Consider the following 23,305-nt stretch of genomic DNA (forward strand, 5'->3'; position numbering starts at 1 on the left):
CTGAACTAATCTCTGTTGGCTTGCACTTAATGCTGCCACTGGCATTGGCCACGTTGTGTTAGACAATCTCTGCATCCGAGCAAGGAATCGAATCCTATCCAAACGCAAAGAAGCAGTTTAATTAAGGGCGTTTTTCACTTCTTAACAGTTTGGTTTAACAACACCCTTGTTCATTAGCTGGACGAGAACCCATCTTGCTCAGAATACAAGGCCGTTGTACGGAGTATTAGCGGGGACATGACAGATCGGATTCCGGCTAGTATATTTTAGCACAGTTGGCGCAATTCAGGAGGTTACCAAAGCTTCAAGATCTACAATTGCGACACCAGTGATTGGGATGTTAGGGTAGACGGTAGACCATCTGCCGCTCCCGAAAAAAATCTCTAGACAGGAGCTAGGCCCATCTTCAAAAGGAAATGCTTCCACATCTAATTGTAGGAACACATCTCCCCTTTTGGCTGGCAGAAGCGAACATACTCATGCAGCAGTTTCAGAGCCCACATAGCTCCAGGTAAAGTCATTGTCCAATTCGTCGACTAGTAGATATCTTCCCAAAAAGGCAGCTGGAGGATGGAGATTGCCAAGGCCTTTGGCGCTCTTTGCATGCTCGGATACAGAGCTGATTGGTATGGCGCCGATCGCGCACCACTAGTCAAGAGAGACACAACGGTGCTAGGCAAGATTAAGTAGTCACGACGACGGGAGACTGCCGAGCCAGTTTCCTCAGGGACAGAAAGTTAATATGACCTACCACTGAACTGCAATAGTACGCAGTAGACTAGGCTACACGCTACGGAGTATTAGTGAATCATGCGGACGGTATCTGATGGGGTGGATTGACTCGAAAACTTTGACAACTACAGGTTCCTTGACAGCAGACTCCTACTCAATCAGGTATATATCCAGAGATAAAAGGAGTCGAGCTTGAGATCGTTCTCCAATACTCCAATTCATCGCTAAATTCGGTCGCGGCACCTGGCGATGACTGGGCCGCTTTTCCACTACTGGTAGGAGCACAGACGGTTCCTGCCGGTCGGTCTGCGATGGACTCCAAACTCTCGAGATAGAGACCAACATAGGAGTTATCGATGAGAAACTATCGTTAACACACTAGAGTGGCATTTGGTCTTCCAGATCCTGGTCCCGTGGAATCCAAGCAGAATACAGACAACTGTCTCAGCGTTGGGATCAATTAATTTATCTGCTGGTGAGGTATTGGCTGCAAGCCAGCAAGCCACATGAGTTAGTGGTTATTGAATCCTCAGATGATGCTATCTGGAGGATTGATCTTACTTGGTGGCAGAATCCTTATTGATAGTGACAATTGTGATTGGTGAGATTCCGCTCCTTTCAGGGGTCGTCACTTGCTCAGGGTCCAGTCTTACAAGTCACTCCAGTATCCACGATTCCATAGCATGTCTGAAGGACCATGAACGTCGAAATAGGCAATTGGTATGAGCCCGTTAACTTGGCTGAGCCAGAGCCAGGAGGGTCAATGATTGCACCAATTGGAAACCTGAAGGTACTCCGGAGTTCTCTCCGCCATCCGAAGAGAAAGGCCGAGTTCTCCACTCTGAGGCTTTTTACCTTTCGGCTTCAAGAATCAGGATCAAAAGTGGATTCAAGCTTGTAATTTACTCTGCACCCCTAAGCTCATGAAAAAATTTACAGTACAACGTTCTTGGCGATTTGCAGATCCCAAGTCCCAACCCACACTCCTGAGGCAATCAGGCGAGGCTGAATTCTTATGGAGAACGGGTAACCCTATGAACAAGGCGCAGTATCAACACCAACCTTTCTCATCCTTCCCGTTTCAGATTTCGATGCTTCAATCAAGGTCTCCATGATGACAGCAAATTTACCTATGTCATGTTTGGGATAGATGAATGACAGGAGTCGATCGCATGGCAGTGCTACAAACCGTGCACCCGTGCAGGGCTTAGCTGTCAATTTCACTAAAGGAGTCGAGACTCAATAATACCGCTATGATGCCATCGATATCTAGTCAGACGCTAATAAGCGTCATCGAGAATAGACCGTGTCGGGCCCGAACCCGAAAGATTGGCAAATCTGGTCACCATTGCAAATTATTATCTATCTACCATTATCTAACCTTTAGACTAGGTCCTAGTGCTAGGTCCACAATCGAACGGCCTTTCGACCGGGGCGAGATTGGGCTCCGGCTGCGGGATCCTTGTCACGGATTACTCTGTCTACCGATTCTCCGACTTGCAATGGACCCATTAATCAAATACCAAAGTCTAGGCTGCGGCTTGTTCAAAATGGGAGGCTACACGACGAAGTCAAGTAAAGGGCAATGTTTATAAAGTTCAAGAGCTAATCCTCACTCTTCAGTTACTCTCTGCTTTAATGACCGACGTTTAGGAAGCTCTGCCTTCTTGTTTGCACCTGTTTTACTGCATCCGTGGCTATCTAGTCCTGGATACCTTGCCGTTACTGAGTACTTCAAATTTCAGTTGATCTTACGATTCCTGTCGGACCTTGCCGATTTCCTGACTAGGCAAGGTGCGGTTTGTGGAGAACCTACTCCACTAGCATAGCTATACCGTAATAGGCTAGTGGTATCCTGGTTCTATACAGGTTCTATTATGAGTCTATGACTGAGGAATCACTGGCACACTGGTGACACCAGTGACACCACCCTTGACACTAACAGAGGGGCCTTTTGCCTTTTCCCCACAGACAACCACGTTGTTGTCTCACTCTCATAACAATCTCCAGCAACACGTGCTACTAGCATACCTTAGTACTTGAGTTTTGGAATCTCAAGGTTCGCACGTCTCGCAACCATGCTTCCCTAAGTTCCCTTGTGTAACACCGGATCGGTACTTGGAATTGCCTGCATCTAATCTTGTGCCCTTGTAACACTCTAACTATTTTGGGACACCGCCTGACTCGCCAGGGCAGAAGCACGTAGTACAGTAAGGAAGAATAGAAGTATATTGGCCGATCGCTCGCCAGTTGCCACCTTCGTCAACACAGCTAGATAATCATCAATAATAATGGCGATTTACAGAAATACTAGTCTAAGTAGTCCGTGATTTATCAGTCCTAACGCACTCTCGCCTGTTTCTTGATCCACCGGCCCGACTCGAAGGATTAGGAACCTTGCATGCCACCCCCGCCACGTGATGGCTCTGGCACAACCAACACGCCAGAGTCGCGAGTGGATTCGCTAGACTGCAGCCTGGCTGCATTGTGTCAGCGTCGAAGGTCTCATCCATGCATGACGCTTGCACGCATGGCTTTTGCGAGCACGAGTCGAATGTAATAATGTAAAATCCTGTGGAATGTTGGATGTTGCTTGTTACGGAGTAAGGTGAACAAAGTGCGAATGATTAAGGTCCCTTGCCTAGATCTGAGGGACTTAAGAGCCAATGAGCTTCGGGTTGCAGCCTCCAAGGCTTGGTTCCACAGCCCTACTACTACTGAATGGCTACGGAGTGGATGGGCACTTAGTACTTCGTTTGCAACGGCCGTAAACTCAGTATGTACTCTGTAGTATCAAGAACAGTTTTCTGCAGAAATCCAGGACTCGAACGATGTCCGTGTCCAAGTCATGGGTGGTCGGCCACGTATTTCCCCCTCCATCAACCCATGCTGCCATGCTCACTGCAGCATTCCAGCTAATGCACTCTAATGCGGATTATGTCCATGTGGAAGCGACGATCATTCCCGGCAAGGAGGGTTAACTATTGCGTATTGGATGGAAATTTCGAGAAATCGTCAGTCAGCTCACTGTCGTATGTTCACCTGCAAGGAAATTACGGAGGACTGATTTCCTGGGTAATTGGCTAGGTTTTGCAGGTGTGGGTTAATTGCAGAATGAGCCGATAGGACTGTTTGTTTACAGAGAGTGAGGATGAGGATGAGGATGATGATGATGATGATGATGGATGCACTCATTTTGTTGGATGCATAAACAGATTACTAGAGGGTGCAGATGACGAGTAGACAAATGTTTCGGACGTTGGGTCCGAGGCTAACCAATTTGGCACTTGATAAGACCTTCAGTGATCGTACTGGGGATCGATTGTTGTTGTTGATCCCCGAATGATGGAGAATACGGAGTACATGGAGACAACTCCCGCAGCCAGAGTACCCTACACGCTGGGACAAGCTTCAGAAATAACTGTAAAATCCAGGTATCGACTCGTTCTTTCCTTTAATTTGGCATGTCCTAGAACTGGCAGTCGTCCATTAAATGGCGTCCTGATCACCCGGATGAAACAAGCTAAGCCTATGCTTGGATGGACAAGGAATGGCCCACTCCTCCTAATTTCTTTGCCAGTTTCTCCAGGAGTCCAGAGATACGGACAATGTATTATTACAGGTGCCGGGATCCGGAGATCTTGACAGGGAAGCGAAGCGTGGAAAGTACAGAGGTGGTACAAAATCGGCCGGACATTTGGGGCAGATTGCCGGATCGTCCCCCGGAGGGCTGCATAGGTAAGGTATCAGTTGATTGTCAAGTGTCAATTGTCAACAAGCCACGGGTAAGGACTAGTGCCGAAAGCACGAGCACGAGCACGGAGTCCGGGAGTAGACACTGCAAGCGAAGGATGCAAGGTGCTTATGGCATTTATCCACACGTGGATGTGCTTGTCCACGTTTACGGAGCACCTTACTGCTCCTTACTCCATACCTCTGATGGAGGAATGTTACTCAAATATCTGTCTTTAAATAAATCGAGCAGCATGAACGATTTGTAAAATGTAAAATACGGGACGGGTCCCGAGATTGCATAGACCCTAGATACGTAGCTATATTTAACTACAAATACGGACGTCACAGCCTTGGGAGGCAGAGTCGACACGGGACGAACCTTCTCTAGCATCGAAAAGGGGAAGTTTGCAACTAATGTTTGACTTATGGCTATAATAGAGTTGATCTATCAGCGAGACGAAATTGGGGGTTCCTTGAAATGGTGTGTGTTGGTTGCGGGGCAGTGTTATGGCCACGAGGGCCAGACAGATGAACTTCTTCTGGTTGGCTCGTTCTAACTTCCAACAGAAGGGATAATCGCAAGGGTCGGAATTTGAAACGACCATTTGGAATAACTTCTTAACAGACCTACATAGGCATTCGGGGGACGACCAATCGCAGAATCCTCTTCCTTTTCTTTTCTTTTTTGCTGTCTGTCAGAAGCCAAATGAGCCGCCCGAGCTGGTTCAACGGCTTGGTCCTTGGCAAATGTTAGGAGCCCATAAAAGTTCAGCATACTAATTGAGTCAATAATAGGTAATTTTGTTCAGCTCGTGATAGACTTCTGTCTAAGGCTGACCTGAGCGAAGCCTGAATGCCTTTGGTCCAAGGTGTCAGCGGTGCCGGAGCAGCCTGAGCAGAAAGACAAAAAAAGAAAGGAAAAAAGAACAAAAGCAAATATCCCTGCAGACAAGCGAAGTAAACTCAAATGGGTAGAGAAAAGTGGTATAATTAGCACACATTCCACGGGAAAATGCAGCTAATATGGAAGTATTTACGAATCAGCCAATCAGAGTCGTTACTCAACCAACACTTTCAACCTCGTCCTATGGACAGCTATTATTATATTACCCTCTCGTGATTATTTGTTTTCTGTTGCCTTTCATGCTGCTGCAGTGGTCTAGGATGGCCTCTACACCCCTTGACCATCAGAAAATCATCTCGTCATCATGACTTTGAGGCACCTGTACTCCGTCCGCTACTCTCCACAGTGGTAAGCACCCTGCCTTTGTTTTCAAATGGAAAGAAACGTTAGAAGTGAAATGAGTAAAGTGCACAACTCTAACATAGACGTAGTATTCAGACAATGCTACATTCCTTTTGATCCCACGGGCAATTGGACCTTCCTCTTAAAAGTTGTGGCTTGGGATTGAAGATCCAGTCTGGCTTCGTCCCTGTGCATAAGAATCAGCCTAACCAAAAACCGTTGAAGTATATTTGGGACTTGGTAATCCTGGCTGTACACGTTGTTGGCTCGAGGGTAAAAATAATATTTCAAATCTTTGCATGTCCATGTTTTTCGAATGCGCCTCAGCCGCATGAGCTAATCCGAGCCCATTTGGCCCAGTGTGGATGTTGGTGGTCTGCTTATGACTGAAATGGGGAGGCATTATTATTTTCAGTTCTATCCAATTTTTTTTATCCAAATTTCAGGGGAATTTTTGACTTTCCTGTAAGGTATCTATCTCTGTGTAATGTAACCTCCGCAATCTGCCCTCGTTCGCTGGGCCCACCATGCTTTATTCTAATTTAATAAACTTTTGAACTTTTGATGCTTCACTGATGTCCACTTTCGAGGTCCAGAGTCCTCACCTCAGTCAAGGTTGATTTCCACAGTAACTAAGACTGTTGGAGCTAATGTGGCTCTGCAGTATTTTTACTCTAGTTTCACACTAATTCTGCGGCCAGGAAACGCATCGATAACAGTGTGTACAACGATTTTACCGAGTCATCCAAGGTAAACCTAGCTAGCAGGCACATAGCCATGCTTGTATGATCACCCTGCAGACTGATCATCAAACCTGCACCTCTCGCTTACTTACATGATTTGTTGCTATGTTTGACCAAAAATAATCATCGTCAATAATACCATTGTTTCAGGTTTTTTCCCCTAAATTCTTTACTATCATCTTCATATCAAACCATCCAATTGTGGGCCTGGGGGTGAGGAAGATCTTCTGGAGGAGGCTGCCTTGGTACCTCGCATATCCACTCCGACGGTTCAAACTATCTATATCAACTTCCTCATTCTCACCTCCATCCCCTCAGTCTCTCCAGTTGTTTGCCACCATTCCGTCAGTTTCATCTTGACTGTTTCCTTTTCCTTCCCTCCACTGCATCTCTGTCACTTGCATGCGAGGCTTTTTCTCTACAACATCTGGTCTTACCCTCCTCGCCATCGACCAATCTCATCGCTGCTAGCTGTTAGGACCGCAACAATAACTTTCATCACAGCCTACCTCCCCCACATATTGTCCTGCGTACCTGTGACATGCTTAGAGGTTCTTATTCAAACTCTGAAGCTATATCTTGCTCTCAATCACCAGTTCACCTCTCCACGTCAATCCACACATCAAGCACATCTTCCGCAGCAACAGCGTATCAACCGCGACGTTCTGCCTCTAAAAGATCATTGTCCTCCACAAGAAGTAAACAGACCACTGTGACCATGCGTCGGAGCAATGCAGCATCAGAAATTCCTCTTCCTATCACTTATACACCTACCACTCATCGTATCAGCAAAGCCAAGAAGGGCAAGCGTGTGCATGCTTGCGAATTCCCGGGATGCAACAAGGTTGGTGCTGGACATCCTACTGTCTCAGGGACGTCTACTGACAAGATCTTCAGGTGTTTACAAGAGCAGAACATAGAAGGTAGCATAGCCTCCCAATTGTGCCACAACAGACTTACTTATCATCCTATAGACGTCATGAATTGAACCACAAGCCTGAAGCTTTATACCGCTGCCCTCATCAGAACTGCAGAAAGGAGTTTCATCGTTCAGACTTATTAACCCGACACATGGCAAGACAGTAAGTCTCACCCTGGGAATGGAGCTCTGGCTCTTCTGGAGGCACAGCTGACAGTCGACCTCACAGTGAACTTGAGGCACAGATGGAAAGCCCATCGCAATGGGAGCGGGACACCCATATCCCAACTATTCCAGGACCCCCTCGAGTGTCCAAGTGCATGCCGATAGATCCAGCCATAAACACATACCTCGCTGCCACACAGTCACCAAACTCAATGTCCATCGGAGCCCTGGTGGGCTCGTCCATCAACCCGAGCCTCGCGAGCAACTGTACTATGATGTGGAACGCGATGGATATGCACTCAACTCCTCAGGTATCCATGTATGGCAATCACCAGATTTTTGAGTCAGTTGAGGACACTCGTTTCTACGCAACTCCGGAAACTTGCCCGTCGCCCGCCTCGGACGGCACCACGCTCTCTCTGCCGCCTCATAGCCGTTCCTCACTCTCATCTACCCCAGCTACCATGGTCGATTCCTATCCAAGTAGCATCATTGACTCTGATCTGACGTCTTCGCCGGTTCCTATGCACTCCACGCTGCGGGGTTGGGATCCAGCCGAAGCCAATCTCTCCTCAATGGTTCCCATCTCTTTGAATGGAAGCCTGCTCTCTCCAGTACGTTGCCATGTCTCTCTGTATTACTCACTCTTGTGAACTGACAGTTTTATAGCCTATTACCTGCCATTATCCTTCTCCTACATGGGCACCCTCACACCATGTCACCTATGATGACCACCACCATCCCCAAGCCGTACCCTTTCAAGCTGTGCCCTGGAAGTCCTGGACACTATAATCAGTATTCATATTAGCCGAGCCTACCACAGAAAAGACTACCGCAGGCGCCACCTTTGAATAATCTCTCACCTCCTACATCACCAAAAGGGCTGGTTGCAAGGACTTCCAGCCCATTATATGGTCCGCAACCACACTCCATAGCAGTGTCATCAAACCATGTCCCATCATCTATCCTCACCTATATCCTCTGATAAAAACCTCATGGCCAGGCGCATTCTTGTATAGCTCACCACAATCATCATATGTTCAGGTTTCAGGAGCTCATCCCATTGGTTGATGCGATTTTCTTTATTTCATTTATGTCCTTCCTTATGTTGCTTAACGAGCATATACCCACGATTCGCTTTACAGAACTGCAACAATACGATCTTTTCCAAGTATTGTACAATTACATTACAACTTTCTTTCACTTTCATGGGTCTCAGGACAGGGACGCCCTTATGATAGAACTTGTTGGATTCATGGCGCTGGTTGATCTGGTTTCATGCTTCATTGACAGATAGAGATCTCTCTTCCTTTAACAGTTTATCAATGGATACTGGCGTTGATGACAATAAATTCATATGTCTCTAAACCTCCAAAGATTTGATATATGTCATGCTCTTGCCTCAGGAATGCATTTCACGTCATTACCGCTGGAAGACTATGTGAACTGGTGTAATTATCACCAATTATTCTTCCACTCTCTTCGCTTTGACCTGTCCCTCATTTAGGGTCCACCAGTACTCCCCTATCACCGCGCGTCTAGCGTACATGCTTAGCTCTTCAAAGACAATAGTGGAAGCTCTGCACCTCTGGGATTGTCCTAGATCAGGACTCGTATTTTTCTTTCATGATCCGCCATTTCTGCATAGTGATGACCACAATCATTCCCGGCCCCTTTCTGCTTTACACTATCCACAAGTGTCGCTGGCAATGACGCCGTGAGAGCTAAGGCAGGCAGTACAAGGCTATGGCTACGGCTACATGCTTCCCATATGGCTCGCTTCCGGTTCAGAAGAGCATACCTGACGTGGAGAAGACTGACTCCAACTGATAAGCACTAGAACTGCGCGGCTGCTGTGCGAAGGGTTAGGGCGTCGCGGCAAGCGCAGAGATAGGATACCGGAAAGATGCTAAATCGGGAGATTGCGATGCAGTGTGCGGGGCTGTACTCGTATAAATAGGCTTTCTCCGAGTTAGCAGGATGCCGTTACTGCGTGGATTCATTGTGTCTGAGGAGCTCATCTTGTTGGTCAATGGGTATACTGTGTTTGCAGTTGGGGATAGATATTACAATGTGGTCGAGGGTTGACCATGGATCTTGACATGGTTTCTTTTGCTCGGTATGCCTACTAACTCACTAGTCCTGTCATATTCGTATCTGTGTACGACGAAAGCTTCAACTTTTGTATTAAAAGCGTATAAAAGTCACTATGTTCCAATGCCCACACTACACAATCACTATATACTCCGGCTGATTTGCATTAAGACTTGCTATGTCATCACAGTATAGACAATGGATAAGCCAGGTCATCCTTGGACGGGATAACCCTGCAGCACCAACCGCACCAGCTTCTATTCAATCCCTGCTCTTCTCGGGTCAAATATTGGCCGGTATCACGTTCATCCTCATACTCCACAACACAAGCTCCGACAGTGACGCGCTTCTTCGCTTTTTGCTTGACTCGTCCGCCTATCCCAATGATTTCCTGTCTGAAGTACCCCGGCTTTTCTTCATCACGACTGTTACTTCTTTCTAAAGACTGATCCCGGAGAAGTTCATCCTGAGGACTGAGGTGACCATGTGCGCGTGCATCGCCCTGATGATGGTTGTGCGGACTTCCTGAGGGTGACGACTCGTCTGCCTCACACTCCACCTCCAGCTCAATCTCCTGAGCAGCTAAACAATCCTCCTCCCTCCCGCATTTCACCCCTTGACATCCCTCTCCAATCCCTGTGCCCAGGCCTCCAAGATATGTGCTATACCGAGTGCGCCAAGACCACACACGGCGATATGTAGTGTCGCTACTACGTAGGGTCTTGCCGCATGGATAGCAAAGCCATACCACATCTTCGCAAGAGCATGGCGAATGTATAAAAGCTGATGCTGTGAAACTGGAAAGGTCTGGCGGCACCTGCGTTTCAGAAGAAGTTGTAGTGGAAGGACTGCGGGTAAGATGGGCGGCCAAGGGTGCCGTACGGCAGGTGGTACAGAGGCGACGAACGCGATCTTTGAGAGTGTTTCTGGTAGGGGTCTTGATGGTGCAATTCTGTGGATGCCATTAGTCGAACTCATCAATGCCACAAAGCTCCACTTCGGTCATACCCTGCATACGATCCTGGAGCATCTCCGACACTCCGCTACCATATCCCGAGCACATCTACCAACCTTGCCCCTGACCAGTCTACCGGAAGTCAAGGTTCCCTGACTCACAAGCCGGAGCACAGATCTCACGCTGTCAGGAATAGCCGCCCTGCCATCCAAGAGGTCCGACAAAGTTTCAACATACTCGTTCTCGCAACGAAGGGTCTGCTTCACCAGCTGATGGCGATATGGTGCTAGATTGGCATGGAACTGACGGCAAGTTCGGGAGAGGGCATAGAGCGTATTGAGATCGACTTGTCGGGCGATTTCCTTGACAATTCTGAAGCTTCAGTCAGCACCCAGGTGACTTTGGCAGAAACTGTCGGTCAGCAAGTCATACGGATAGCAACTCAAAGCAGCTGAAAATCCATTTCGATTCAGTATCTCATGAGAGTCGTCATTTTTTGTATGATTGTGCATCGAATCAGCAGAATGATCATTGGCAGGAAGAGTTGGTGGATCAGAGCCAATAGCCTTCAACTTTGACAGCGCAGGTTTATCGGGTTGAAGGTACCCTTGATATGTGCCCTCGTGGGTTCTAACGTAGACATCGTGGTCATAATCGACAAATACAACCATTATGCCATCAAACGGAAGGGAGAAAGAGGACGCGCTCCGCACGAGGCAGCCCCACAGATGGTAGACTCGGTCTGGAGCAGAAGAACCATTGAAGGATCAAATCTAATATAGACAGCTATCACACCGATAATAGGGAAAGGCTGTCACTTTTGTATAGCAGCCATCCGTGCAGAATATACAGTGGAATGATGCGGGCGAGGACGATCACTCCGTTGTCGGCGCGGGGCAACGGGGCGCCAAAATCGTGGTTCGTTTCGGGAATGGAGAAGCCGAAGGCGAACGGAAGACCTTAAGCGTGACAAGGCTCCCTTTGAGGGTTTGTATACACAGTCTCTATGACAATACTGCTGGTTACCCAGAGCATCAGCGTCTCGATGAGAGATGGTGGTTGTGATATGACGCCAGTGTCCCTCCATCTTATCGGGAAGTCACGCGTATCCCTCCCGCACTAAACCAGAAGCAGTACAGCTGCCCCTCATTCCCGAAGAGGAAGGTGACCCCAACTTCTCCATGTTTTCTGTTTCCTCGGGGAGATGTCCAACGTGTCGTCGCAAACAAGAGATATTTGATGCAGCTAATGGGGGTTATTGATGATGACAGGAAGATACTTCAAGCATAGTATACCTCAATTAATGTCATGTATGTTTCTTCTGCGAATGTCGCAAAGGTATTCCCAAGTTCAACCTACCCCAATACTGATAAGATTACGGTTGGACTCCACGACGGCGTAAAGGAGCGGAGCATCCCGATAGTAGTAATGTAGTAGTAGGGCCCTATGAGTCTTCATCTGTTGTCCTACTTAAGAGTCGCCCGCCCCTCATCGTTTAACCACCGTCTTCTGCTTGCTCAAGCTCACGGTCTACTATTTTTCGTTTTCCCTTGTCATTTCTTCAAAATGCCTCTCAACTCCCACGCCGTTTATTCCAAACTGAATCCGGACTTTGTCCCGTTTGCCAGTAGAAGGAGTACTGTCCACAGTACCAAAGGCATCGTAACATGTACTCAACCTCTGGCAGCCGCTGCCGGCCATAGAATCTTGAAGGAAGGAGGAAATGCTGCGGTAGGTGTGCAATGGGACATTTATCCGGACATCAGTTCCACTGACTATTATGTATCACCAGGACGCTGCTGTGGCGGTGGGTAAGTGCTGAATGCAATGAGCCATGCTGACTAGATCTGACTCGTTTCAATAATAGCCGCCGCATTGAACGTCACTGAGCCTTCATCAACCGGGATTGGTGGAGATATGTTCTGCCTCTTCTATGATGCAAAGTCAAAGAAAGTCCATTCACTCAACGGTTCTGGCCGATACCCCGCCAACGCGACGCTCGAGAAGATCAGAAAGGATTTGAACCTCGGTGTCAATGAGAAGGGGAGCATCCCAATGACCAGTGTCCTATCGGTGACCACCCCCGGCGCAGCTGCTGGATGGGTAGACACAGTGGAGAGATTCGGCAGTGGCAAGCTGTCCCTGGAGCAGATACTAACACCAGCAATTGAATTGGGCGAGCAAGGATTCGCGGTGTCAGAATTATCCTCCTACTTTGTAAGTTTGTCCTTTTTCATTTGTCCAGCATTTGTAGTATAATGTACCATTCTGACTGCCTTTCAAGTGGCGTGAGAGTGAAGATCTTCTACGAAATGCATCTCCAAATTTTCGGGAGATGCTCAAGCCTGATCCGAAAGCCAAGGATGGTGCTAGAAGCCCCCTTCCTGGTGAAATTATGAAGAATCCGACATTGGCCAAGACCTTCCGAAAGCTTGCTGCAGAGGGTAAGAAGGGGTTCTATGAAGGCGAAGTTGCAGAAGAGCTGGTCAAGGTCGTCCAGGGCCTGGGTGGCTATATGGCTCTGGATGATCTTAAGTATCATGCAGAGACCGGAACACAGAATACAGAAGCTATCTCACTCAAATTCACGGGCCAAGATATAGTCAAAAAGCAGACCGCTGGAACGGACGGTGAAGTAAACCAAGGGGTGGAGATATGGGAGCACCCACCCAACGGCCAGGGCATCGTTGCTCTCATGGCCCTGGGTATTCTTGAGGAACTCGAACGGACGGGAAAGATCCCTGTATTTACCGAGGATCAGCATAACTCGACAGAGTACCTTCACGCTGTTATCGAAAGTCTTCGGATTGCTTTCGCCGATGCTTCATGGTGGGTCACGGATCCAGATGTGGAAAAGGTACCGTCGAAAGAGCTGATCTCCAGGGAGTACCTGGCCGAACGGGCGAAGCTGTTCAACCCGGAGAAAGCGGCAGCCATCGTCGATCACGGCAGTCCAGCTCACAATCACTGCGACACGGTCTACTTCGCCGTGACTGATGAAGAGGGCAATGGTATTTCCTTTATCAACAGTAACTATGCTGGGTTCGGTAGTGGGATCATTCCGAAAGGTTGTGGCTTCACGCTACAGAACCGCGGAGCCAACTTCTCTCTGGACCCAGCTCATCCTAATGCGTTGGCTCCACGAAAGCGACCGTACCACACAATCATTCCTGCGCTGATTACCAATTGCTCAGATGGCTCTCTTCATTCTGTTTACGGGGTCATGGGTGGTTTCATGCAGCCACAGGGCCATGTGCAGGTTCTTCTCAACATGCTTGCGTTCAACTACCACCCTCAAGCAGCGCTGGATGCTCCACGGATCTGTATCGCGGCTGACTCTGAGCCTGGCAAGCAGACTGTCTATATCGAGGAGGGTATTAGTGACGAAGCGATTGAAGGCCTCAGGCGGCTTGGCCATCACGTCAAGGTCCTGACCGGGTGGCAGAGGGGAATGTTTGGTCGCGGACAGATCATTCGCTGTCATCACGACGATGGCCAGTTAGTCTACAGTGCGGGGAGTGACCCCAGAGGAGATGGGATGGCGATCCCTGCAGTATGAAATGATTGACTCAGCTTCCTGATACGCATGAGTGGACGAACGTGGACCTTTCGCAAATCTCGTCTCTGAAAGATAGACTTGCAAGGTGATTAAGCCATCTTGTAGCAGTGGATGCCAGTGTCTCCCCAAGCTTCAAAATATTGCTAATTTCCGCATGGCCCAAGTGTAATCGTGTAGTTCCCTGTGATATCGTTTCCTATGCTTGTTACCACTCTAGATGACCAGCTTTTAGCATCAATCGGCTTCTTGTGGACGCCGATATAGCGAGGTACTCTCAAGATTGCCTAAGATTATTTCTGATCAATGGTCTTCATTTGCTGTCAAAGGTAATATGCCACGTCAAAAATAATAGGTACCTTGCATATCGACGAATCCTTCCTATCGAATATGGAGTGGACGCGGAGACTGAGACCCCTCATTGATCTCCCAAATTCTCAGCACAGTTGTGCATAACTGAGGATTTCCTTTACAGAAACAATATAATTGATGGCTCGGCTTTTAAATAAGTAGTCATTACGAGAGAGTTTGAGACATCGCCGAATGAAATACCGGAGGAGAAGTGGGCATACTGACCGAACCCAAGCGAACTGTGTATTCGGGCTTCCCAGAACCATAACTTACCCCGCCTCGAACCTAGGTACTATATAAGGCTTTGCGCCTCGATTCGCGGACGAGCTGGATTCGAGCAACATTGAAGGCCAAACCGCCACAGACTCCGTTTTATCTCATTCATGTCGAACGACCCCAACCTCCCTTCCAGTATCCCGGAATTCCTGGCCGGATACAAGGAGAATTACGTTGAAGGATGGGCTGAGCTCTGGAATAAGAGTAACGGTAAACCTCTCCCCTTTGACAGAGGATTTCCCAATCCAGCATTGGAGGATACCTTGATCGAGAAGCGCGATATCATCGGAAGCCCCATTGGCCGAGATGCGCAGGGCAACACGTACCGGAAGAAGGCATTAGTTCCGGGGTGCGGAAGAGGTGTCGATGTACTCCTCCTAGCCAGCTTCGGGTATGATGCATACGGTCTGGAATATAGCGCCACTGCCGTTGAGGTCTGTAAAGAGGAACAGGCAAAGAACGGGGATAAGTACCCTGTACGGGATGCGCAGATTGGTCAAGGCAAAATCACCTTCGTGCAGGGTGATTTCTTCCAGGATACTTGGTTGGAGAAGCTGCAATTGCCTCGCAATTCTTTCGATTTGATCTACGACTACACGGTATGTGGATCTCATTGTCCAATGCAACCGGCCTGGTTTCTATTTTCTTTCTCAGGAGCAGAGTCAGCTAGCTTCTATATCGCAGTACTGTGGTTTTCTCGCTAAACTGGTGTGTTTGATAGTTCTTTTGCGCCTTGAACCCGTCAATGCGCCCGCAATGGGCGCTCAGACACACCCAGCTTCTGGCAGATTCGCCGCGTGGGCATCTCATTTGCCTTGAATTTCCAAGGCACAAGGATCCGTCACTACAGGGCCCTCCATGGGCCTCTACGTCCGAGGCTTATATGGCACATCTGAGCCACCCTGGCGAAGAGATCCCATATGATGCAAACCGTCAATGTAGCGTTGACCCATCAAAAGCGCCAAGCCCACAGGGGCTTGAGCGAGTGGCATATTGGCAACCAGCTCGGACGCATGAGATAGGGAAGAATGCGGAAGGAGAGGTCCAAGACCGAGTATCGATATGGCGCCGCCCGAACTAGCTCATCAATTCTTTTGTTCCTTGTGGCGGTAATTCGGGACCCTGACAACGATCCTGAGACGCTTAAGAGCAATTAGCAGATTTGAGAACCAGATATCAAATCGCACGTTTCTCCCTTGTAGAATGGCTGCTCTATGATTGTTTCGTAAGTGCATTATAATGCTCTCCAAGCCCGTATGTATGCCGGTAGTATGCCAACCAGATTACCCGCTTATTTCTTTCCTCCTCATCAATTCCATCCATATCTCCGGCATCGATCTTCTCTATCCTGCCATCGCCCTGAATGACATTAATGGTAACTCCATACGCCCGAGCGATTGCCTGCAGCTCCAGCTGTCCTCCCCACTCCGCCGTAAGCTTGATCTTCCGTGTATACGAATCCAACGGTTCCTCCATAAAGGGCTCGAAGTCATCCTTGTGCTCGACGATGAAATCCGCTGCCACTGCTCGAACCGCTCTGTAGCCATCATGTTTGGGCGAAGCAACCGTATCAATCCGAGACTGTGTCTGGGGCTGAATGACTATCCTTTGTGGATCAGGCCTTAGCCCAAGCCCTGATTCCTCCAACTGATTGGCAATAGCTGAGTACAGACAGTGACCATCTGGGTTGATTTCCACCTCTTTCAAGCCGAGTCGTTTGTAAACAGCCTCCATCACCTCCTTTTCGTTACCACGATGGTCAACCTGCTTTGCGGCCTCTTCTGCGGCGAGCGCCGACTGAGCCGCCTGTTCCGCTGCCCGACGTGCCAGACGAGCCTTCTGTCGATTCGGTTTCTTCGTGCGCGGCGCTGAGGCAGGTGGGGATGTCGCAGTCGAGTCGATCGTTGAAGGCTCCGGGAGGCTGTCTGTGCCTTGTGTATCATCTGGTCTTGGTTTATCTGCTGTATCTGCATCTTCAACATCGGCACCGTGAAGCCTAAGGTCCTCGAAGCCATCGACTGGCTGGATAGGTTCGCCGTTGAGCGCTGCAATTTCGGCTTGGTGCCGATCGGAGAGCTCTCGCTGTAGCCTCTCGCATTCCTCGTTTATTCCTCGACGTGTCTTCTTTGTAGCTGATTTCTTCTTCTGTGTGATGCGCGCCTGAAGATCTTTCTGCTCCTTGCGATGTTTCGCTAATAGCTCTTCCATTTTTAGATGAACGCAGGCAAGATGCAAGGTAGAGCGAAAAATCTATAATCCTGGGGTATGAGAGCAGGACTAAACCAAGTAAATATGCGAGAATGTAAATGCAATTAATTAAAAGGTGCTGAAAATCGACAATGCTATCTATGGTACCAACGCCATACCACAGTAGAACAACTGCAACTCAAGACAATTTATCATGAAACAGCACTTGCCCCCCCACAAGCGCCCAGACGGCCCTGGATTTTCCTAGAATAGGCATAGCACCCAAGTGTCGGTGCTTCTGTTGTTCCTGCTCCGAACAGCCTCGGTATTCTTCGCCAAGCCGTGCAACAGTCTCTCGGTCGTCGGATAAGCATCGTAGCTAGACTATATGAGGAGGCATTCCTCGCCTCGACCATGGTGAAAGACACATCTCCCTTGAAAGCTTCTTCGGAACTCATTCCCTTCATTCGTTTCTTTTTTCTCGCCTTAGATTCACTTTGACACTATTGCCATGGATACCCAGAGTCTCTTCAATGTGGAGGTTAGTACTGGTGCTCTTCGCTTGCGCCGCCAACATTTTGCATATTGCTAACAATTATGTAGGGCAAAGTGGTGCTGGTCACCGGCGGAGCCAAGGGCATTGGGCGCATGATCTCTGAGGGTTACGTCACCAACGGCGCAACAGTTTACATCTCGTCCCGAGATGCCAAGGCTTGCGAGAAAGCCGTGCAGGAGCTGAATGCTATTGGCCGGGGAAAGGCGTATGCTATTCCCGCGGACTTCTACAAGGAGGAAGAATGCAAGAGGCTAGCTGAGGAGATTGCCAAGCGCGAAAGCAGTAAGTTGGTTTTGGGAGCCCTGCTCAGGCGGAATGCTAATCTCATGCTCTATCAGAGCTTCATGTCCTCGTGAACAACTCCGGGTCAAACTGGGGTGCTCCTTACGATGAATATCCCTCGTCTGCCTGGACCAGAGTTCTCACCCTGAATCTTCAACGAGTCTTTGATCTCACCAAGCTCCTTACGCCTCTTCTTGAGAAGGCTGGTGCGCCGAATGATCCAGCTCGTATCATTAACATCGGTAGCATCGATGGGCTGAGAGTTCCGGCTCTAGAGACGTTCGCATACAGCGCTAGCAAGGCTGGCTTGCACCATCTGAGCCGTGTCCTCGCACATCACCTTGGCAGGAGGAATATCACGTTCGTACACCCTATGCTGATTCCGTGGCTCAAAGAAGGCAACTGACATAGCTTTCCGCAGATCCAACACCCTGGCTTGCGGTCCCTTCGAGAGCAAGATGATGGCCGCCACGTTGGACAAATTCCGGGATGCTATCGAAGGTGCTATCCCACTGAGCCGTATTGGCACGCCTCAGGACGTCGCTGGTGCTTGCCTTTTCCTCAGCAGTCGGGCCGGCGCGTACATCAATGGTGCGACGATCACGGTGGACGGTGGTAGCGCGATTGCTGCGAAGATGTAGACAACATACACAACCAGCTTAGCGCAGACTAGAAAAGCAAAAATGTTCGAATGGACACGCTTATTATGACCTATTCAAGGCGTTGCCGAGTTTTATCTCAGACCATTCCCTTGGCTGTAGCTGCCTTCCACTGTTATGAACAGTTGAGCAGGGGTAGCATGCAACAAGCCTTGGCCTCTGGCATTAATAATAGCTAAACAGGGTCAAAGATATCCACATGGCTAATCTAACTTATGCACTTCAGTCGATCTCTAGAAGTTTGCATGATGCCTCTGTCCGCGAGATAGTCACCCTTACCCAGTATTCAGAGAGCGTAATATTGCCTTGGAGTGGATAGACCAACCCGACTCCCCAGCATCAGCGAGTCAACTGAGCAGATCTTCATATGCCATCGTGCCGTAAAAGTTGTGATAGGTAAATGCCTGTCTCACCTTGACCGACTTGAGATTTTCAGGTTGACAGATCGTCCTTTGCGGTGGGCAGCGTGTCCTCGCCGCCGTTTTTCAGGCTGCTTGGGCACACCATACGAGAGCTTCGGCCTTCAATCTCGCAGAAGTGAACCCTGCTGTTCAATTCAGCTTACTAATCATGATGCACATTTCGATTTCTCCGATTGCCATCAGCATCCGTGCATCGAATATATACGAAGAACCTGCTCTTGAGCTATATCCCTCTAATCGGGATGAGCTGGATGAGAACGATGGGACTGATTACGCGCTAACACATATGAGCAATCAACTCAGCTTTGATCTTTGGTATATTTTTCTTAATATATTCTGTATCTGTGCCACTGAGGCACGGAGAATCATGGACCCTATGGAACCTGTTCTTTTCCAGTCTTGTTTCCGTTTTAGAGCTCGCACCACTGACTTCTTGCAGGCCTTTAGCGTGTTTGCCATTTTCTTTGAGGTTGTCTCTGCATAGTGAGTACAGTATCTATTCCTTGCCTTCCGGAGATGTCTGATCTATTGCAGTGGAAACGTTGATCTCAGTCTGGGATACCCAATGTGACAACCTCATTCTGTGGATAGTTTAGCGTTTTTGTCAAAATCGTCAACTGTGCCATGATGATACGAGGACGCCATCGCTGGCTACCAGTTCAACTTGATCGTGCGATACTGCTTCCTGGTTAATCCCCTGCGGGAGATGACAGACTCGTTGCTGGGTCTCCTGCTGGACGTCGATCTCAAACGCGGAGCAGTTTTAGACGATACCATACAAAATAGTGAAGCGGCGTGGTGATATGGAAGAATAATCGAGGAATGACATCTCCAAGCAAATAGCTAGAATTTATATTGGATTGTTGTTGTTGATACCTCTGGTAAAGGCCTTAGATCTATCATATGCACCCGTGGTCGACACTGATAAATTTTATTCAACCGTTTGATCGTAACCAACCGATTTCGATGCATTTCCCTCTTATTCTTCGCTCGGATCTGTTACTTATGATTTGTTGATTCGATAAGATTTAATTTCATTCTGCCCCTCCCCGTCCATTTGCACGTTCTCGATTCGAGCAAATCCTTGTCAAGACTGCTATCGATAACTTTCTTTGACTCTGTGGATACCCTATCTACAGGCTACGAAAGATACTAGTAGTGATGAGCGGCAATGATGTAGTGATGGATCCCTGTGGAGCGGCGACATCATCAGTTCACTTATGCCGTCATACCAGCACAATGAACCTCTTTATCTATCATTGTCGGAGTTGAATTGTCCAGGAATTACTCAGAAAGTCCAACTTCGGAAGTCACTTGGACAGGAAAAAGAAAGAAAAACCAAATCAAGCGGAATCCGAAGAAAAAAGCAAAACAAAAATAACAGTGTATCCCCCCACGGAGCACGTTGTCATTCCTCCGTCCGTACTCCGTCGTCTGTGGTAACTAATAATTGATCGGTGTGGCCAATTTGTGTGGAACTCCCTTTTGTCTATCTTTTACCCTTCGTCATTTATCACTGAGAACTTTTCACAGTGTTGCAATCTGGAATTTAGACACCCAGCATCATAGCAATTTTTAAGGGGCACAGAAAGAACGCCACGGACGACTTTTGGCGCGGTCATTGATCTCGCTTTACCACGTTCAGCCCAACAATCCTTGCTCTGATCATTATTTTAGCCTTTTGACTCCGAGATCCCCTTCCATTTATTCTTCCACGACCAACAGACGATGAGCTCGAATACACAGCATCGACGAACGAATTCTCTCGATCCATTTTCTGATCCTGACGTTTATTATGGAGACGAGGACTCAGTTGCGCGGATTCGGGACCGCAGGCGTGCGTTTTCTTCGGTGAGTTACAACATGCTTACCAGAGAGATAGGAGACCGGGGCATTTTGCTGAACGATCTCGGTAATACGTAGACTTTGAAAGCATTCAACCGCGAGGATATCCAGGACCTTCTGGGCAAGATTCCTGCCAGGAGAGGCAGCCATGGTACGTATCTGAAGCCCTTGCGAAGAACACTGGGAACAAAGTTGCGGTGACTGACCTGCACGTGCTCAACAGATGAGCTTTCCGCACAACCACGAAAGTTCCTTATCGATGTCGACACAACCCTGCAGAGCTTGCTGGAACGGGAGGATACGGACAGGAACATGCAGATAACAATTGAGGATGTTGGTCCGAAGGTATGTGACTTGGTCTTCTCATTGGCCCAGAATGCTGCACGTCATACTTCGAGCGACGGCTGATTCGTGCTGTTCAGGTGTTGTCCGTAGGAACTGCTGCGTCATCCGGATACAACCGATTCGACGTGCGAGGAACGTACATGCTTTCCAATCTTCTGCAGGAGCTCACCATCGCCAAAGACTATGGGAGGAAGCACATCATTCTCGACGAAGCTCGTTTGAGTGAGAACCCTGTTGCGCGTCTATCTCGCCTTATCAAAAATTCATTCTGGGACGCTCTTACTCGTCGCATTGATGGTTCCAATATTGAAGTCGCCGGCAGGGATCCGAAAGACTGGACTGATGACCCGCGGCCCCGAATTTATATTCCCCCCGGTGCCCCCGAGCAGTTTGAGTACTACAAGGGGATTGCTAAGGAGCACCCCGACTTGCGGCTTGATGTGCAGATGCTCGACGCGAACATTACACCGGACTATGTGAGGGATCTTAACTCTAAGCCGGGGTTGCTCGCGTTGGCAATGCAGAAGAAGCATAATGAATCCACCCAAAAGACCGAATACGTTGGTGTGCCATTTGTTGTCCCAGGAGGGAGATTCAACGAGTTGTATGGATGGGACAGCTACATGGAGTCTCTAGGCTTGTTGGTTAGCAACAGAGTGGACTTGGCCAAGGCCATGGTCATCAACTTTTGCTTCTGTATCAAGCATTACGGCAAGATATTGAACGCCAACCGCTCATACTACCTCACTCGTTCTCAGCCACCGTTCTTGACCGACATGGCCCTGCGCGTCTATGAGCGTATCAAGAACGAGCCGGACGCAATGGAATTCCTTCGCAACGCAACACTCGCTGCGATTAAGGAATACTACAGCGTCTGGACGGCTGCGCCGCGTTATGACGAGCTGTCGGGTTTGTCCAGGTACCGTCCAGAAGGAAGGGGCGTCCCTCCCGAAACCGAACCGACCCATTTCACGCATATCCTCACTCCTTACGCTGAAAAGCATGGTATGGGGTTCAAAGAATTTGTCCAGGCTTACAACGAAGGCAAAGTCGAGGAACCTGAGCTCGACGAGTACTTCTTGCACGATAGGGCCGTCCGTGAATCAGGCCACGATACCAGCTACCGTCTTGAGAGAGTCTGCGCGAATTTGGCCACGGTAGACTTGAACTCTCTCTTGTACAAGTACGAGGTTGATATCGCCAGGATTATCCGGACCTATTTCAAAGACAGGCTAGAAATCCCTCCTGAATTCCGCACTGAGTCGACCAAGGATATTCAAAGCGAGTCATCCTCTGTGTGGGATCGTCGTGCAAGGAGACGCAAGGTGCGGATGGATACCTACCTCTGGGATGATGAGAAGGGCATGTACTTCGACTATGACACGGTTCTCCAGAAGCGGACGACTTATGAGAGCGCCACGACATTCTGGGCCATGTGGGCCGGACTGGCGACACCGCACCAAGCGGCAGAAATGGTGAGGAAGGCTTTGCCCAGATTTGAGGTCTACGGTGGTCTGGTTTCCGGAACTGAGGAGTCCCGCGGTGCTGTTGGTCTTGACAGGCCTAACCGGCAATGGGACTACCCGTACGGCTGGGCTCCGCAGCAGATGTTGGCCTGGACGGGACTGCTGAGATACGGCTACCAGGAGGAAGCTGAGCGTCTGGCCTATAAGTGGTTGTATATGATTACCAAGGCCTTTGTTGACTTTAACGGTGTCGTCGTCGAGAAATACGACGTCACTCGGCCTATCGATCCACACAGGGTCGATGCCGAATATGGTAATCAGGGTGTAGATTTCAAGGGTGCGCCTCGAGAAGGGTAAGTGTCTACGTCTTCAGCCACTCGCGCCAGATGACTGACGATTGGATACAGGTTTGGCTGGGTTAACGCCAGTTATGTGTACGGCCTGGAGTTCCTGAACGCCCATCAACGGCGCGCGCTGGGAGCCATCACCCCTTGGGAGACGTATAGCAAAGCTATAGCTGTGCAGGACGCTTATTAGAATCGGTGATTCAACGCTTACTACTTCCAGTTTCAGGTTTCTCCTTTCTTCGGAGCATCTTCTACTACTGGTTAGAGAAGCATCCATCATGGTTTGAGGCAGGTTGATTTCTCGTTTCGGTAGTATTATCATTTTAATCGCTAAATTGCGGGTCATTTCTCAATATTCAGTTCGAGTGAATCGAATGCAGAAGACCGTTTCAGGCACAATGGAGTTTGATGTGATTCTGGATTT

General features: G+C 48.8%; 8 protein-coding genes across 8 annotated transcripts; 6 read left to right on the forward strand and 2 right to left on the reverse strand.

Annotated features, from left to right (window-relative positions):
- Positions 1-3,563: 3,563 nt before the first annotated feature.
- On the forward strand, positions 3,564-3,975 carry Asppvi_000227 (uncharacterized protein; the record flags this gene model as incomplete). The annotated part of the gene is made up of 2 exons (XM_043296539.1): positions 3,564-3,708; positions 3,875-3,975. 2 exons carry the CDS (start codon positions 3,564-3,566, stop codon positions 3,973-3,975), a joined length of 246 nt encoding a protein of 81 aa, XP_043152474.1.
- Positions 3,976-7,174: 3,199 nt separating this feature from the next.
- On the forward strand, positions 7,175-8,332 carry Asppvi_000228 (uncharacterized protein; the record flags this gene model as incomplete). Its single annotated transcript, XM_043296540.1, has 5 exons — positions 7,175-7,300; positions 7,354-7,379; positions 7,431-7,538; positions 7,605-8,154; positions 8,210-8,332. 5 exons carry the CDS (start codon positions 7,175-7,177, stop codon positions 8,330-8,332), a joined length of 933 nt encoding a protein of 310 aa, XP_043152475.1.
- A 1,486-nt stretch (positions 8,333-9,818) lies between these two features.
- On the reverse strand, positions 9,819-11,260 carry Asppvi_000229 (uncharacterized protein; the record flags this gene model as incomplete). The annotated part of the gene is made up of 3 exons (XM_043296541.1): positions 9,819-10,586; positions 10,643-10,961; positions 11,022-11,260. 3 exons carry the CDS (start codon positions 11,258-11,260, stop codon positions 9,819-9,821), a joined length of 1,326 nt encoding a protein of 441 aa, XP_043152476.1.
- An 895-nt stretch (positions 11,261-12,155) lies between these two features.
- Asppvi_000230 (gamma-glutamyltransferase family protein) lies at positions 12,156-14,148 on the forward strand (the record flags this gene model as incomplete). The annotated part of the gene is made up of 4 exons (XM_043296542.1): positions 12,156-12,320; positions 12,382-12,400; positions 12,457-12,806; positions 12,874-14,148. The coding sequence occupies 4 exons, from the start codon at positions 12,156-12,158 to the stop codon at positions 14,146-14,148; spliced, it is 1,809 nt and encodes a 602-aa protein (XP_043152477.1).
- Positions 14,149-14,879: 731 nt separating this feature from the next.
- Positions 14,880-15,853, forward strand: Asppvi_000231 (putative thiol methyltransferase; the record flags this gene model as incomplete). The annotated part of the gene is made up of 2 exons (XM_043296543.1): positions 14,880-15,371; positions 15,494-15,853. The coding sequence occupies 2 exons, from the start codon at positions 14,880-14,882 to the stop codon at positions 15,851-15,853; spliced, it is 852 nt and encodes a 283-aa protein (XP_043152478.1).
- A 131-nt stretch (positions 15,854-15,984) lies between these two features.
- Positions 15,985-16,980, reverse strand: Asppvi_000232 (deubiquitinase OTU2; the record flags this gene model as incomplete). Its single annotated transcript, XM_043296544.1, has 1 exon — positions 15,985-16,980. The coding sequence occupies one exon, from the start codon at positions 16,978-16,980 to the stop codon at positions 15,985-15,987; it is 996 nt and encodes a 331-aa protein (XP_043152479.1).
- Positions 16,981-17,470: 490 nt separating this feature from the next.
- Asppvi_000233 (short chain dehydrogenase/reductase family) lies at positions 17,471-18,438 on the forward strand (the record flags this gene model as incomplete). Its single annotated transcript, XM_043296545.1, has 4 exons — positions 17,471-17,500; positions 17,563-17,797; positions 17,854-18,157; positions 18,219-18,438. 4 exons carry the CDS (start codon positions 17,471-17,473, stop codon positions 18,436-18,438), a joined length of 789 nt encoding a protein of 262 aa, XP_043152480.1.
- Positions 18,439-20,606: 2,168 nt separating this feature from the next.
- Asppvi_000234 (alpha,alpha-trehalase) lies at positions 20,607-23,071 on the forward strand (the record flags this gene model as incomplete). The annotated part of the gene is made up of 5 exons (XM_043296546.1): positions 20,607-20,729; positions 20,802-20,874; positions 20,947-21,068; positions 21,146-22,887; positions 22,942-23,071. The coding sequence occupies 5 exons, from the start codon at positions 20,607-20,609 to the stop codon at positions 23,069-23,071; spliced, it is 2,190 nt and encodes a 729-aa protein (XP_043152481.1).
- Between the last annotated feature and the right edge of the window lie 234 nt (positions 23,072-23,305).

The sequence above is a fragment of the Aspergillus pseudoviridinutans genome, assembly GCF_018340605.1.
Source record: "Aspergillus pseudoviridinutans IFM 55266 DNA, scaffold_1, whole genome shotgun sequence".
In the NCBI taxonomy this organism is placed as follows: domain Eukaryota; kingdom Fungi; phylum Ascomycota; class Eurotiomycetes; order Eurotiales; family Aspergillaceae; genus Aspergillus; species Aspergillus pseudoviridinutans.